Source organism: Panthera leo, chromosome C1 (assembly GCF_018350215.1).
Source record: "Panthera leo isolate Ple1 chromosome C1, P.leo_Ple1_pat1.1, whole genome shotgun sequence".
NCBI classification, from domain to species: Eukaryota; Metazoa; Chordata; class Mammalia; order Carnivora; family Felidae; genus Panthera; species Panthera leo.
This window is the reverse complement of record NC_056686.1, coordinates 139,489,951-139,507,132: the sequence shown is the minus strand read 5'-3', so window position 1 is coordinate 139,507,132 and position 17,182 is coordinate 139,489,951. Positions and strand designations below refer to the sequence as shown.

The 17,182-nt window shown below is 34.1% G+C and overlaps 1 protein-coding gene across 2 annotated transcripts in view; it reads left to right on the top strand.

Moving 5' to 3' along the window:
- MMADHC (metabolism of cobalamin associated D) overlaps positions 1-14,797 on the top strand; it is a 37,184-nt gene extending 22,387 nt beyond the window's left edge. For both annotated transcript variants that reach the window (XM_042948752.1, XM_042948753.1), the window contains exons 4-8: positions 6,217-6,434; positions 8,761-8,866; positions 9,431-9,561; positions 13,471-13,557; positions 14,288-14,797. In XM_042948752.1, coding sequence (XP_042804686.1) covers positions 6,217-6,434; positions 8,761-8,866; positions 9,431-9,561; positions 13,471-13,557; positions 14,288-14,482 — 737 coding nt within the window. In that variant the 3' untranslated portion in view covers positions 14,483-14,797. The remainder of the gene's footprint in view (positions 1-6,216; positions 6,435-8,760; positions 8,867-9,430; positions 9,562-13,470; positions 13,558-14,287) is intronic.
- Positions 14,798-17,182: the final 2,385 nt, after the last annotated feature.

Here is a 17,182-nt window from a genome sequence, read left to right as displayed (position 1 = left end):
TGTTCATCACATAAGTGTACTCTTAATCCCCTTCAACTATTTCACCCTTCCCTCCCAACCACCTTCCCTCTGGCAACCACCAGTTTTCTATATTTAAGATTCAGTCTCTTTTTTCCCTTATTTGTTGTTTTGTTTTTTAAATTCCACATAAGAGTGAAATCATACAATATTTGTCTTTGACTTATGTTGTTTATTATTATACCCACTGCATCCATCCATATGTTGCAGACGGCGAGATCTCATTCTTTTTTATTGTGAAGTAATATCCCATTGTGTATATATACACCACATCCTCTTATCCATTCATCTGTTGATGGACACTGAGTTGCTTCCATATCTTGGCTATTGTAACGAATCAGTAAGCATAGGGGTGTATGTATCTTTTCGAATTAGTGTTTTTGTTTTCTTTGGTTAAATACCCAGTACTGGAATTACTGAATCATATGGTAATTTTGTTTTTTATTTTTTGAGGAAATTCCATACTGTTTTCCACAGTGACTGCACCAGCTTGCATTACCACCAACAGTGCATCTTTCACAAGTGTACCTTTTTCTCCACATCCTCACCAAATTTATTATTTCTTCAGTTTTTATGTTAGCCATTCTGACAGGTGTAATGTGATAGCTCATTGTGGTTTTTGATTTGCATTTCCTTGATGATTAGTGATGTTCAGATCTTTTCATGTGTCTTTTGACCATTGTCTTTGGAGAAAATGTCTGTTCTCTCCGTGTTTTAATTTGATTTGGCAGGGCAGGGTGGGGGGAGGCAGGTGTTTGATGTTAAATTATGTAAGTTCTTTATATATGTTGTATATTATTATTCTCTTATCAGAAACATTATTTGCAAATGTCTTCTCCCATTCAGTATGCTGCCTTTTTGATTTGTAGTCCTTTTGTTGATAGTTTTCTTCACTGTGCAAAAAAGCTTTTTATTTTGATATAGTCCCAATAGTTTAATTTTGCTTTTGTTTCCCTTGACAAAGGATATCTAGAAAAATGTTTCTGTAGCTGATGTCAAAGCAATTACTGCCTGGTTTTTTGGTTTTTTTTTTTTTCCTGCCTGTTTTCTTCTAGGAGTTTTATGGTTTCAGCTCTCACATTGAGACCTTTAATCCATTTTGAGAGTATTTTTGTATATAAGAAAGTGGTCCAGTTTCATTTCTTTTGCATGCAGCTAACCAATTTTCCCAACACTATTTGTTGAAAACTATCTTTTTCCCATTACAAATTGTTGCCTCTGTTATAAATTAATTGACCATAAAAGTGTGAATTTATTTCTGGACTCTCTATTCTGTTGCATTGATCAATGTGACTGTTTTTATGCCAGTGCCATACTGCTTTGATTACTGACTTCGTGGTATATCTTAAAGTCTGGGATTGTGGTACCTTCAGTTTTGTTCTTTTTCACAATTGCTTTGGCTGTTAAAGGTTTTTTGTGGTCCCATACAAATTTTAGGATTATTTGTTCTTGTTCTGTGAAACTTCTGTTGGTAATTTTGGTAGGAGTTGCGTTAAATCTGTAGATTGCTTTAGATAATATGGACATTTTTAACAATATTGGTTCTCCAAATCCATGTGCATCATATATCTTTCAATTTGTTTGTGGAATCTTCAGTTCTTTTATCAGTGTTTTACAGTTTTCAGAGTATGAGTCTTTTACCTCTCGGTTAAGTTTATTCCCAGGTATTTAATTCTTTTTGGTGCTAGTATAAATGGGATTGTTTTCTTAATTTCTCTCTCCTTTTATTAGTATATAGAAATGTAACAGATTTCTGTGTGTATAAACCATATACACAATATATGTATTGTGTATATATATGTGTGTATATGTAAATATGATGTGCAATTGCTGGTGTGTGTGTGTGTATATATACATACTTATGTGATCCAGCAATTGCACATCTAGATGTTTACCTAAACAATCCAAACATACTAATTAAAAGTGATACACGCACCCCAATGTTTATAGCATTATCTACAATAACCAAATTATGGAAACAGCCCAAGTACTGTTAACTGATAAATGGATAAGGAAGATGTGGTGTGTATGTATATGTACATATATATATATATATATATATGCAATCGAATACTCCTCAGCCATAAAAAAGAATGAAATCTTGCCATTTGCAGTGACATGGGTGGAGATAGCATTTGCTAAGTGAAGTAAGTCAGAGAAAGACAAATACCATATGATTTCACTCATGTGGAATGTAAGAAACGAACAAAGCGAATTTTTTGGTTGCTGATTCAGTGTCATTGCTAGTAACCAATCTGTTTATATTTTCTATTCCTGATTCAATTTTGGAAGGTTATTGTGTTTTTAAGAATTTATTCGTTTCTTGTACGTTGTCCAAATTGTTGGCATATTATTTTTCCTAATACTCTCTTATAATCCATTGTGTTTCTGTGGTGTCATTATTTCTCCTTCATTTCTGATTTTATTTGAGTCTTCTTTCTTTAATGAGTCTGACTGAAGGTTTATCAGTTTTGTTGTTCTTTTCAAAGAACCAGCTCCTGGTTTCATTGATGTATTGTTTTTTTAGTCTTCATTTTATGTATTTTTGCTCTACATTATTTCCTTTCCTTGGCTTTGTTTGCTCTCCTTTTTCTAGCTCCATTAGGTGTATGGTTAGGCTGTTTGAGATTTTCCTTGCTTCTTTAGGTGGGCCTGTATTGCTGTATCTTCTTCCCTCTTAGAACAGGTTTTTGAGGAATCTCAAGATTTTGGACCATTGTGTTCTCATTTTTATTTGTTTGCATGTATTTATTTCCTCTTTGATTTCTTGGTTGACATATTCATTGTGTAGTAGCATTTTATTTAGCTTCCATGTATTTGTATTCTTTCCAATTTTTTTTTAACCTTGATTTGTAGTTTCAGTGTTGCAATGAGAAAAGATGCATTATGTGATTTCAGTGATTTTGAACTTATTGAGACTTGTTTTGTAATGTAACATCTTTTGAGAATATTCCATGTGCATCTGAAAAGAATGTGTATTCTGTTATTTTTGATTGGATGTTCTGAATGTAGGTTAGGTCCATCTGGCCCAGTGTGTCACTCAAAGCCATTAGTTCTTTGGTGATTTTTCTGGATGATCTTTCCATTGATGTAAGTGGGGTATTAAAGTCTTCTATTAATGTATTGCTGTCACCTTCTTTTTGTTAATACTTGTTTTATGTATGTAGGTGCTTTCATGTTGGCTGCAAAAATATTTACAATTGTTACATCCTCTTGTTGGACTCTTCCCTTTGTAGTACCTTCTTTGTCTCTTTACAGTCTTTCTTTTAAAGTCTATTTTTTTTCTGAAAGAACTATTGCTTCCCCAGCTTTCTTTTCACTTCCATTTACATGGTAATGTTTTTCCACCCCTTCACTTTCAATCTGCCTGTGTCTTTAGTGAGTCTTTTCACACAGCATTTAGGTGGATCTTGCTCTTTCATCCATTCACTCACCCATCTTACTGTTTTGATTGGAACATTTAGTCCATTTACATTCAAAGTAATTATTAGTATGTACTTATTACCATTTTGTTAATTGGTTTTGGTTGTTTTTGTAGTTCTCTGTTGCGTTCTCTTTCTTATGGTTTTTGGCTTTCTTTAGTGATATGCTTGGATTTCTTTATTTTTTGCACATCTGTTATAGGTGTTTGATTTGTGGTTACCATTAGGTTCACATAGAACATCTTATATGTACAGCAATCTACATTAAATTGACAGTCACTTATGTTTGAACCCGTTCTAAAAGCATGAAGTTTTTACCCACCCCCACATTTTATGTATGTGATGTCATACTTGACATATTTTTATTTCTGATTTTAGTAACTGATTTTTATAGATATAATTGATACTACTTTTGTGTTTTAACCTCCATACTGGTTTTATAAGTGATTAATCTACTACTTTTATTGTTTGTATTTACCTGTAAGATTTTTTCCTAATTTTCTTATTCTGTGTTATGGCCTTTTCTTTCCACTCAGAGAATTCCCTTTAAATATCCTGCCATTCCTTTCTGGCCTGCAGTGTTTCTGCTTGGAAATCAGCTGATATCCTTATGAGATTTCCCTTGTATGTAACTATTTTCTTTGGAGGTTTAAAAATTCTCTTTATCACTCCTTTTTCCATTTTAATTACTATATGTGATGTTGTGGACCTCCTTCAGTTGATTTTGCTAGGGGTGTTCTCTATGCTGCTGGATCTAAATTTCTGTTTTCTTCCCCACACTTGTGAAATTTTAAGCCATTATTTCTTCAAATAAATTTTCCATTCCCTTTTCTCTTCTCCTTCCAGGATCTCTTTTAATACAACTGTTATTATACTTGATGGTGTCATTGAGTTCCCTAAGTTTCTTCATTTTTTTTAATTTTTTTTTTTAATCTCCTGTTCAGTGTGGTTGCTGTTACCTTGTCTTTCCAGTCACTGATCCATTCTTCTTCCTCCTCAACAATGCTATTCATTCCCCATAGTGTATTTTTTATTTCAGTTGTAGAGTCAATCTCTGACTGGTTCTTTTTATATTTTCTGTCTCTTTGTTGAAGGTCTCAATGAGATGCTACACTCTTTTCTCAAATCCAGTAAGTATATTTATGAGCATTTGAAATCTTTAGCAGGCATATTTTTTATCTCCATTTCATTTAGTTCTTTGCGTGGTATCATCCTGTTCTTTCATTTGGGACATATTCCTCTGTTTCTTCATTTCTGTGTTTGTTCTATATATTTGGAAAGTAAGATACATCTCTCTTGATCTTGAAAGTAATGGCCTTATGAAGAAGAGATCTTGTGGTGCCTTGTAGCACAATGTCCCCTCTTCTCCAGAACTGGGCATTTTAAGGTTGTCTTTTATGTGGGTTTGGTGTACCATACTCTTGTGGCTCAGCTGCATTTGCCTTCAATCCATTTGGCTGCGAATGTCCATTTTGCTTGTGTGGGCAGGGTTTGGTCCCTGTCCAGTTCAGAGCCTGTTTGGGGCAGGAAAGGGCTTGTAGTTGGCAGCATCAGTGATCAGTCCAGATGCCTACTTTCAGCCCATTTGCAGGGGCTGCACAGAAGTGCAGGGTACTTTGTTTTGTTTGAGAGGCTCTTTTGGTTGGTGTGACCAACAGATGAAATGTCTGTCAGACTAGTGTGTGTAGTCATCTTCTCCACTCGCCATGGCAAGAATCACTTTGGAGTGATGATGGTCACTGTCAGGGCTGCTTACAGGATGAGAGACCTTGCCAGAGCTGTGTTGCAGGCAACTCTTGCCCAGTGGAGCTGGTTGAATGGATTAAATCAATGCAGGGGTGAGCACGCGGTGTTAGCAGGCTATGTGGAGAGTGTTTACATTGGTTCCTACAAATGTCTGGGTATCTAGGCTGAAGTGGAAGTGAGAGGGATTGCACCTGCCAGCTCTTGTGTTCTCAGAGAAGTTTCCTACAGATCCTTGTTTTTCCAACACTTCAACACAGGTTGAGATTAGTTTAAAAAAAAAAAATCTCCTTCATGTGTACCTCAGGCACTTTTCAAACTGCTGGTTCTATGCTGCCTCTAAGTGGGATTGTTTGTTGTTACATTCTCTATTTAAGGGTGGGAACTCAGTTTCCTATCACCCTCTGGCTCTCCCAGAGCTAAACCCACTAACTATAAAAACTCTTAAAGTTAAGCCCCACTGAGTTTCAAAGCCAGATGTTATGGGGACTTGTCTTCTCAGTGTGGGTCCCCCATGTCTGGTATGGGGTCTGTTCCTCTCCCTTCTCTGTGTTTGTCTCTCCTCTTTGGGGTTAGTCTCTCAGAGTAGTATGGTTTCCAGCTGCGTCTGTGCCCCTTCTACCCTGATTGGCCTCTTCTCTATGATTAATTGTGCAGTCTATTCTGCCAGTGTTTGGCTTATTTCCTGGTTTAGTTGCACTGATATGGCTGTTAACCTAGGTGTTTCTGTGTTAGGGGGTGAGCTTAGGATCCTCCTCTGCTGTCTTCCCGGACTCCTTCCAAGATTTACTATATTCTTTTTATTGACTATTAGGTATTACATAGTATGGATTACTGTACTTTATTAAATCCTTCTCCTTAGAATTGATTTGCCTATGAGCTGAAAACAACACAAAACTAATTTATATTCACACAGGAAAGCAAATTCCAAAGATCTATCGGTTTTATAAAAAATACCTATTTGGAAGAAGAGTATTCTTTCAGTCCACCAATGCACTTGAGAAAATGGATTCATTTTGTTGTTCCTCTTCAGGCTCTCGAACAGTATGGCCTGATGAAACTATGGGCCCATTTGGACCTCAGGATCAGAGATTCCAGCTTCCTGGGAACATAGGTTTTGATTGCCACCTCAATGGGACTGTGTCACAGAAGAAAAGCCAGGTTCATAAAACTTTACCTGATGTTCTAGCAGAACCTTTATCAAGTGAAAGACATGAGTTTGTGATGGCACAATATGTGAATGAATTTCAGGTAAATTGTTAATATCCTTTATTCTGCCTTTCTAATTATTAACACTATATTAATTTCTGATAACTGTGAGCATGTTACTTGAATTGAAAAAGTTTTTAAAAATACCTACTTAGTTCCAACATTCTCAGAAACAACATACATAGTTTTTTAAAACTTGGCACTGTTCTATACATAATGTTGGCTATATAATTTTACTTTAGATTACAGTCTCTTTGGGGTCGCTTGGGTGGCTCAGTCAGCTGAGCATGTGACTCTTGATTTCAGCTCAGGTCATGAAATCAAGCCCCATGCTCAGTGTGGAGCCTACTTAAGATTCTCTCTCCCTGTCTGCCCCTTCCTTGCTCGCTCTTTCTTAGGAAACAAAAATAGAAAAATTAGATTACAATCTCTTAAGTAAATCTTCAAAAATACATTGTGTAATAACTTCTTATTCAAATATAATTTAGTTATTTCTATATTACTAGAAATATAGATTCCCTGTTTTTCACTTTTATAAATAATTTTTTTGTGGAGCAAATTCCAACTAGATTTACACTCCTAGGCATTTAAAACTTAAATGCCTGAGAACTCTGAAATTCTTGAGATCCAGCAAACTAAAAAAGATAGACTTAGAAAAATCAACTTCTGAGGTTTTTTTTTCTTTTTTAATACATTTTTAAACTGGTATTGCAGGGGCAACTGGCTGGCTCGGTCGGTAAAGCATTCAACTCTTGATCTGGGCATCTGTGAACGCAAGTCCCATGTTTGGCATAGAGCTTACTTTAAAAAAAAAAAAAATTAAAACAATAAACAAACTGGTATTGCATTGTTGCTCACCTAAATGGAAAGTTACATGCAATTCAGAGTGTCTGCCAAACTCCTGATCCTCATCATTTTTTGAATTTCTGCGATGTTTCAGGCTGTTTGATCGAAGCCATAATATTAAGGAACAGCCCCTCACAATTACTGTGGCTTATATCAGGTAACCTAACATTTGGAGACAGTTGACCTCTCTTCACACTTTTCTGTCTGCCTGCCAAACATCATTATTGCTTTAAAATACCCTAGATTTTATATGTCTAATACTTAGGGGTTTTTCCACCCCTCTGAAAACCTGTCCTCACTCCCATGTTATCAGTAACATAAGTGACTTAGTCATTCTCCCACTGTCCCAAGATTAGAATTCTGCCAAACTTGGCTCCCCTCTCTCCCCATCTCCATATAGAGTGACAAAATTACATTGCTTCCATCTCTGATGTAGCTTTTTAATTATTTGTGTCCTTTCAGTCTCACTAATAAAGCCAGAGTTCAAGGCCTCCTTATCTCTCCTCAGTTCTTAGAGAGGCATTATAGTGAGATGGACTATGGAGATAGGATAAATTTGGCTTCACAGGTGTTTGCTCTTTCACTTAATTTTTTGACCTTGAGAAAACTACTTAAATGTTTCTTTATATGTAAGATGGGGATAATAATAATACCTAGCCCATAAAGTTGCTATGAGGATTAAATGTGAAAATGAACACAAAACACTTAAATACACTAAGTGACCCGTAAATATTTTAATTGCACCATTCTCTTTAACCATTGCATATGCTTGCACTGTTTATCTCTTGCTGGACTGTTTTTTCCTCCTCAGTTTCTAACCTGCTTTACCTAGTATTCTTTACAAACCACATAATACACATTAATTAACATGTAGCTCAAATATGAGGATTTCAACCTTTTCCTGATTTCCCCCAGCAAAGCATTTCCCCATTTAGACTGCCAAAAGACTTTCTTTGTAACTCTGTAGCACTTTTCATATTGCATTACATTTATTTGTTCATGCTGATTTTCTTCTACTAGCTCTTTTATACCTAAGAGTGAAGACTGGAATTTTTTTTTTTTTTTTTTTTTAACCATTGTAGGGCTGCTCTTGTTAGCTGATGTGTAGTAGGTGCCCAGTAAATTTCAGATGAATAAAAGCCTCATCCTGTAGGAGAATTTATGTTTAATCATGTTATTTTGTTAGTGCTATTTTCCCCCATTTTACAGGTTATAGAACAAAAGAAAGGACAAGTAGATATCAAAGTATCAGGGTAACATTGTAAGACATAGTCATGGCATTTTAGTTTCTTAGCCAACTTCTACTCATACCAAGTCTTAGAATATTAATATATTTATGTGTTCATTTTTAAATTTTCAAATCTTTATTCATCATAGAGAAAAGTTTGGGTATATAACACAATTACCCCACAGCCAGTTAACTAGAATTATTTCTAAAACCTTTCCAGGAAAGACAAGTTTATAACAGACCATATATTTTATTTGAACTCCAGATTTTATTTATATTTCTCATTCTTCTTAGGGTAATAATGTACCTGTTGAACAAGAAATCAACAGTGCAGAAACTTACTTTGAAAATGCCAAAGTTGAGTGTGCAATCCAAACATGTCCAGAATTGCTGCGAAGAGGTATATTGTGCTTTTATACATTTTTACACTCATGTGTACTGCTAGGCAATGTCACTAATTTTCTAATGTGTTAAATAATGTATTCCATAGGAATTGTAATACTTTGTAACTTAATACTGTAATGTGTCTGGTCAGAAAAGATTACATGGCCGAGGTAAGGTCTTCCAAATGTCCCCTGACATCTGACCTCATGCTGGCATTAGATAAGAATAGAATTTTTAGTAACTTTTTCACTGAAGTTATTCTCCTTTTTATTACAGCTGTAATTTCATGAGCTAATACATAATATTGAGAAAAATCATAACAAACTTTTTTTGAAAATTGTAAGATCAATAACAAGTAACCTTTACTTGCTCTTCAGAATTGATAGTAATATTTCAGCCCATCCAAGAGCTGAAGTTAATTAAAACTTCCATTTCAGTATCCTTTTCAAAAATAATGTGCATTTATAAATCCAATTTGGTATCACAATAATTTAACTTAATCACCATGTTTCTAAAGAAGTACTTTTATACACTGCTTCTTACAAAAAATTCTCCCTGAAATTTTTATTGTTATTTATAGATTTTGAGTCACTGTTTCCAGAAGTAGCCACCAACAAACTAATGATTCTGACTATAACACAGAAAACCAAGAATGATATGACTGTTTGGAGTGAAGAGGTAGAAAATGAAAGAGAAATGCTTTTAGAAAAGGTAATTCTTGGGGGCTCCTGGGTGGCTCAGTCAGTTAAGTGTCTTGACTCTTGGTTTCATGTCAGGTCATGATCTCACAGTTCATGAGCCCTAGCCCCATGTCAGGCTCTCTGCCGACAGCATGGAGCCTGCTTGGGATTTCTCTTTCCCTCTCTCTCTGCCCCTCCCCAACTTATGTGTGGTCTCTCTCTCTCTCTCTCAAAAAAAATAAACATTAAAAATAAAAAAAAAACAAAAACATTTTCAATTGCTGACAATTTTATAATCTTATTTAAATACCAACATTTTAAGGTGATGGGTGTCTTTTTAGCCTTTATTCTCTGCTAATATATTTCAGTACTAACGGACTTTTACATCTTTTCTGAGCATAAAAATGCCATGACTTTTTTGTAGTTATCTTTGAAAAACTTAGATTCTGTCCAGCAGTTCAATTTTTAAAAATTTATATGTTTTAGGAAAATTGAAAAATACAGTAAAAATGGCAAAAAAGTAAAACTCTTCATATCCGTATCTCTCTTTAAAGCATGTCAAGTAAGGGGTGCCTGGGTGGCTCAGTTGGTTAAGCATCTGACTTCGGCTCAGGTCATGATCTCACGGTCCATGAGTTCCAGCCCTGCATCAGGTTCTGTGCTGACAGCTCAGCCTGAAGCCTGCTTCAGATTCAGTGTCTCCCTCTCTTTCTCCCACTCCTGCCTCATACTCTGTCTCTGAAAAATGAATTAAACCTTAAAAAAAAAAAAATGTTTTTAAAGCATGTCAAATAAAAAATGGAAATTACTCCAGTTTTCAAGGAGTAATCAGTAACTACTACAGTACAGTAATAACATATTATAGACCCATATCTTTTTCCCTGTCCTTTTAACCAGATGTTTTGACACCCTTCCATAGCATTACACATAGATTTCATACTGTGTAAAATCTGCATAAAATTGCATGGGCAAATTATAAATTTTTAATTACTTTAAAAATTCCCTTAGTAATTTATAAATTTAAAAAACTTTTTCTATTATAGGCAGTGAAAAGTATGTGCATAAACGTGTATGCCCAAATATAAAATCGGTAGATCCCTAAGTAGGGAATTACTGAATCAGGGGTAATTTAAGTTTTGATAGATGGTGCCAATTTGCCCACCAAAAAAGATTCTCCTTGTATATATCCTGTCATGCTAGCTTACCCAGAATATTAGCGTTTCTTTTCATTTTCACAAACCTGAAAAATGGTAAATGCTAACTTAAAGTCTAAAGAGTTTGATGTTGGGTTATATCAGTTTCTACAAGATAGGAAAACATTTCTTTGCCCGAGTGACAAGTCAAGATTAACTCCATTAGGCGCCTTAGCTAACTATAATTGAAAAAATTCCCTTTACTAATTTTCATGTAAGATATTAGGAATTATTTTATATTTTCCTTATGACTGGATGTATGGTTCTTTTCATTAGTAAATTATAATTCACATACTCAACAGAATGTTTTAGGATAATGACTTCATCATACTAAAATGTCCCACATACAGCTTTGCTAATTAAATTTTATGTAGTAATAATCATGAGCAAGTTATATGCTAGTTAACAAGGAAGTTGCAGAGAGGGCAGGCCTTAAGACATTATCTGATTTTAAAGAGATCTGAATTTAGAGAGTTGAAATTTAAATAGACAATAACTCAGACATTTTCTATTTACATATTAAGGCAGTATCTAATATATACATTTACCATTACTATCATTTAGTCACTAGAGAGCTCTCACATGTGCATTGAATTATTGGTCCTAATTTCTCATCAGTTAAAGATTCTGAGCCTCATTTGATACTGACCCCAGTATAGTTGTGAGTTTTTTGTAACCAGTTTCAGGGCTTTGAAGTGCCATATTATTTTTAATTTTATAATGATTAAAGCTATTTTCTACAAAAAAAAAAATTTTCTGTTTTAGATACATTAGTGGTTATTTTAGAACCACACGTAGTTGACTGTCCCAGTAGATATTTTATGTTCTCTTGTTCAAATCTGTTGTAGTTTTTTTCCACCAGATGTCAGTGTTTGCTGTTGATGTGCAGAAATCTAAAGAGAAATACTTAAACTGATTCTTTTTATGATACTTTGGGATTCTTTTAGTTAGCTTTTACAAACGTTTGTATTGTTTTGTTCTCCTTGTAGTTTTGTGTATGGCAGATCTGTTCATTAAATTGATATACATTTTAATTACTTTTCTAGACCATATTCAGTAGTTTTCCTAAGAAATAGGATTAATGAAATGCAGTAATATGTGTAAATATTAAGTGTGAAAATAACCTAAAGAATACAATTTTTATTTAATGTTTTTCATTATTTTACAAGAAAGTGCTGGGAGAAAGTAAGTTAGCTTAAGTTTCCTCTGTAGCATGGATCAGCAAACTTTCTGTGAAGAGCCACATAATAAATTTTTAGGCTTTATAGGTCATAGTCTCTACCCTTGTATTGTTAAAGTAGTCATAGACAGATATGGATATATTCCAGTGAAACTGTTAACACATACAGGCACCCAGCTGGATTTGGCCTTCAGGCTGTAAATTGCTAACCTCTTATTTTAGGATATGGCCCATCTTCCTAAGGCTTAGACTTTTGGGCATCTCAGCTGAATGCCAGATGTGCTCAGCAAGGTCTGATCATCCTATGTTGTCCAGAAATCCATGTTACCTAGGACTGCACAACCCTGATTAACACCATTGAGCTCTCCGGCCCCAGCTGGCACTCTCTGTGAGACAGATTCCTCAAGAAATCTCACCTTGTGAGTGCACAGTTCTGCCCTTGGCTACTGAACCAGGGTGAATTGCTCTGTGGACTGCTTGAGAACCCCAGTGTGCATCTTTCTTCCAGTGCCCTAACCCACAAATTCCAGATGCTTCCGCAATCCAGAACTTTTGCTTTCTACCTCCTTGGCTTAGTGACACCATCACTTTGGGATCTTCTCCTTTGCCCTGTGACAGTGTTCCAGACAGAGAGCTGGAACACATATGGAAATCACTTGACTTGTTGCCCTTCTCCACAATTATTATTATTTAATTATTATTCAGGATTTATTATTAATAAATATAAATTTATAGAATATAAATTATATATATATATTATATAAATTTATTATTAATTATTATTCAGGATTTAAAACTGTTGTATCTTACATTTTAGTCAGTTTTACAGCTTTTAGCAGGTGTTCACCAGATAGCAGATAACGTTTGGCATCTGTTATTCTGTTAATGGCCAAAAGTGGAACTGTGCCCTTGTTTTTAAACATTTATGGTTTGTCCTTTTTTTCTTTTTTTAAACACTCTGATCTGATCCTAACATTTGTTACTTTTTCACTGTTTAGTCTGATAAAGCTAATAAAGATATCATAGGAATCACAAATGAGAATGGAAAGACCAAGATTTTGAATAAGATATACAGACACATGGTCTGTAATAATTATGTCCTGTACAAAAAATACAGAAAGGTATAATGTGTATCATGACATGTATCATGACCATGAGTATGGATAGATGTATTTTTGAAAGACACACATTTTTAACATATGAATGAATAGTTCATGTCTTTTCATTATGAATATTTTGTTTTCCCTTTCTTACACTATAATACAAAATAGCAATTATATTTTCTAATTCGTGACAAATTTGGGAGTTAACAGCACAGAACTGATTAGAAATTTTTCATAAAACAGGAAGCAATTTAGAAGAAAAATACGCAATTTAGACTTTTTGAAGGAAGTAAAAGTGTTAAATGAACCATCAATCTTTTGGACTGGTAAAAATCTACAACTAATGATAAATTACGCTATAATCTTATCCAATTTTCTGAAGCAAAAGATATTTAAAAATTTGTTAAAAACTAAAACCCACAGAGATGCTATCTTCAGCATATTTGTGTCTTTTTTTAATGCAGTTCATTAATGGTGCTAAGGAAATTTGCTACGCTCTTCGAGCTGAAGGCTATTGGGCTGACTTTATTGACCCATCATCTGGTTTGGCAGTGAGTAATTACATTTTGAAAGCCAGATTAATTTGAAGTAGGAATGTTTTTTATTATAAAACTATTTACAATATAAAATTGTTTATAACTTTGGTAGAAATAGATGATTTAAGACTTTTTTTTTTAACCTCACAGTTTTACCCAGAGAATACCACTATGAGTCAGTTGCATTCACAACCTTTGAGGGACCACTATCGCTTTTTATTATTTTTTACTCTAATAAATACTATTTGATTTATATTAATGAATTAGTGTGTTTACTGTTTGACAGTTACAAATACTTTTAGAATTAAAATATGGGTGTTACTAAACATTTATAAATGTTAACTTCCAAAAAATTACTTTTCCGAAATTATACTTTGAAAAAAATAAGAACCACTATTGTCACCCACATTCTGGGTGTATCTTTCAGTTACAGGTAAAAATGAAATTTTTTGTAGCTTATTTTCAAAGTCAAGTAACATGTAGTGTAGACTAGAAATGAAAAACTTAGTTTAATTCTAGATGTTTGGTTCTAGATAACGTGTATTTGCTAGATTATTGGTTTCACATTTCCAGAACGACAGGTATTAGATGAAGAGGTGTTTGGTCACATGCAGTACCTAAACTGCCCTTTTTATTTGATTTTTTTTAATATTTGGGGTGTTAAAATAGATACGTATTCATGTTTGCATAAAAACTGTTAATCATTGCCTTTCTTGCTAATGAATATGATTTTTATTTCCTCCAGTTTTTTGGATCATATACAAACAACACTCTTTTTGAAACAGATGAACGCTATCGACATTTAGGATTCTCTGTGGATGATCTTGGCTGCTGTAAAGTGATTCGTCATAGTCTCTGGGGTACCCATGTGTTTGTGGGAAGTATCTTCACTAATGCAACACCAGATAGCCATATTATGAAGAAATTAGGTGGAAACTAACAGCAGTGTCAGCTTACTGGCAGTACTATTTGTACATAACATTTGGGTTGATCTATAAACACTGTCAAAAGCTTAAATTTTTAAAATTTACTTATTTCTGGGTATTTATTTCAACATTTATGGGTTTACAGCATTGGCAAGTGGTTTGTGATTTTTAAATCTCAAATGTTCATTCATATTATTGAATACATGTTGATCACATCCATGGATGTGGTAATTAACATGTAATTAGGACATGATCTCATATTGTTATTTCTTCCCTTTATTGGAAAAACCTGTTATTTTTCTCTAAAAATAAATCACATTTGGTTATGAGTCTGTTTTTTCATTGCAATATTAAGTTTTAGTTCTTTTAAAAGATGTGGTTTTTAAATAAATGCAGTTGAGAATTCTAGATTCATTGTAGCTTTAAATTTTCTTTATTACCTGTTAAGTGTTATGGTACAGGTGTATTACTTTGAAGTAGTGTCTGTACAGGAAAAGAAGAATAAGGGTAATACTACAATATGAATCTCATAAATACTTAAAAAAAAAGAATCCCTAACTCCTGGAGGCAGATAAATGTAGTTTGTTTTGACAAAATTTGCCTCAGCAGCTAAATCAAATATATTTCTCCATTTTAGCAAGATATAGAAACTATGATACTTTACAGAAATGCCTCATTTGTGGCTTTTTACAGCATTTTAAACATAGCATCATCAAAGTTTTGCCTGTAGGAATAGAGACAATCTCAGGAGAACCAAGTAACTTTTACCAAATCAATTAGTGAATTGGATTTTTTTCTGTATTTTTCAATTAAGTGACTTTTTAAAAGGAACACATGGAAATGATAAACTTTATTTCACACCTTGATTTAGAACTCTGCTTAGCTAACATGTAACTAAGTGTTGATTCAAAGAGAAATGGCTACAGAGTTTTCATTCATTATGAAAAATACAAAGCAGTATACCATACATAGCCTAGCATTGTGGAAAATATTTATTGAAGTATATATGCAAAAAAGTGCACCTATCATAAGTGCTCAATAAATTTTCATCTATGTAAGCAGCACCCAGATCAAGACAGAACATTACTGGCTCTTCCTCCTCTCACCTGCATAAATTGGTTTTGTCTGTTTTCATGCTTTATTCGTATGAAAGCATATATATAGTATGTTCACTTTTATGTCTGGCTTTCACTCAGCAATAGGAGATTTAATCCTTATCATGTATAATTATAAATCTGCATAGCTTTTGACTTCTCAGTGGTTCTGAATTGGAGCAGTTTTGCCTCATGGGAAATTTAGCAATGTCTGGAGATATTTTTGTCACAACTTGAGGCAGGCAAAGTGGAACGGGTGCTACTTTAGACATCTAGTAGGTAGAAGCCAGGGATGCTGTTAAACATCCTACAGTGCAAAGGACAGCTCCCACAAAAAAATAATTACTTGGACCATGGCCTTGCAGCACTCTGTTTCTAATGTGCATGTTACTTATTCAGGCATTTCCCACCTTGCACCATTGTTTGAGCCATGTTCTCTTGAAGTATCAACACTGGCTTTAACAATTAGGAAGTGCCATCTACTGGTTAAAAAGATCCTCAGGCTGTGGTTCTGTACTGTGTGCTGGGTGCCAAGGCTTCTTTTATCATGTTGCTTTGTAACAGTTTCCAAAAACAACATGAGAAGCAGTAACTGCCAGTTAAATTTTTTTTTTCAGAAATGTTACTGGTAAGATTCAGTTTTGGGAAATATAATCCAAGAGAATCTTACTGATAAATAGTAGAAAGTAGTGGACTTTTATGGACTGCAATAAGAAAAACATCAGTTTGATCATTTTTCACTTATTCAATGGACCCCATAAAGAAATCCATAAAATTATCCATCTTAAATATAAATTTGCTATTTAAAATGAAGGTGAGCCTTTGAAATTTAGACCTATCGCTGAGAAATAGGTTTTGTTGTGAAATTTGTATTTTGACAAGAACTGAGGAATTTTTATATAGATGTTAACCGTGGGAAGGAGTCATTCCAATCATCTGACCCACATCCCTCATTTTGTAATAGACAAAATAGAAACATATAATAGGAGCATGCATCGGGTTACACAACTAGTATTAAAACCCAGCACTGGAATTTGGAGTGATTCCAGTGTGTGTGTGGTGTGTGTGTGTGTGTGTGTGTGTGTGTGTGTGTGTGTATATATATATATATATATATATATATATATATATATATAGTGTGTGTGTGTATGTATTTCTATTTTGGCTCTTCATGGTCATTGTCAAGTTTATTAACTGATTAAAAATATCAAAGAGTTGTGGAATTTAAACCAAAAGAACTTTCAGGTTAACACTGTTGCCACATTTCATAGATAAAGAAACTTCAAATTTCATTCTGTTGAACTCTGCATGCTCTGAATTTCTTTGAAAATGTATTGAAACCTATCTAAAAATTTCAATTACAGATACTACACTTCAAACAGTTCTCTGGCTTCAAATATAAAACTTTCATTTCTTTTTTGGACTTCTGTCACTTGTAACATCAATATAATCCTTACATTTAAACAGAATTCTGCTTTTAGTTCCAAATCTATTTCCTCTTCTTACAACTGGTTTTCATGTTGCTCCAAAGCAGGTTTTATCTACTTCTACACTATAGCCATTTTGAACTGGGTGATTGTTGTGGGAGCTGGCCTGTGCATTATAAGATGTTCAGCACCA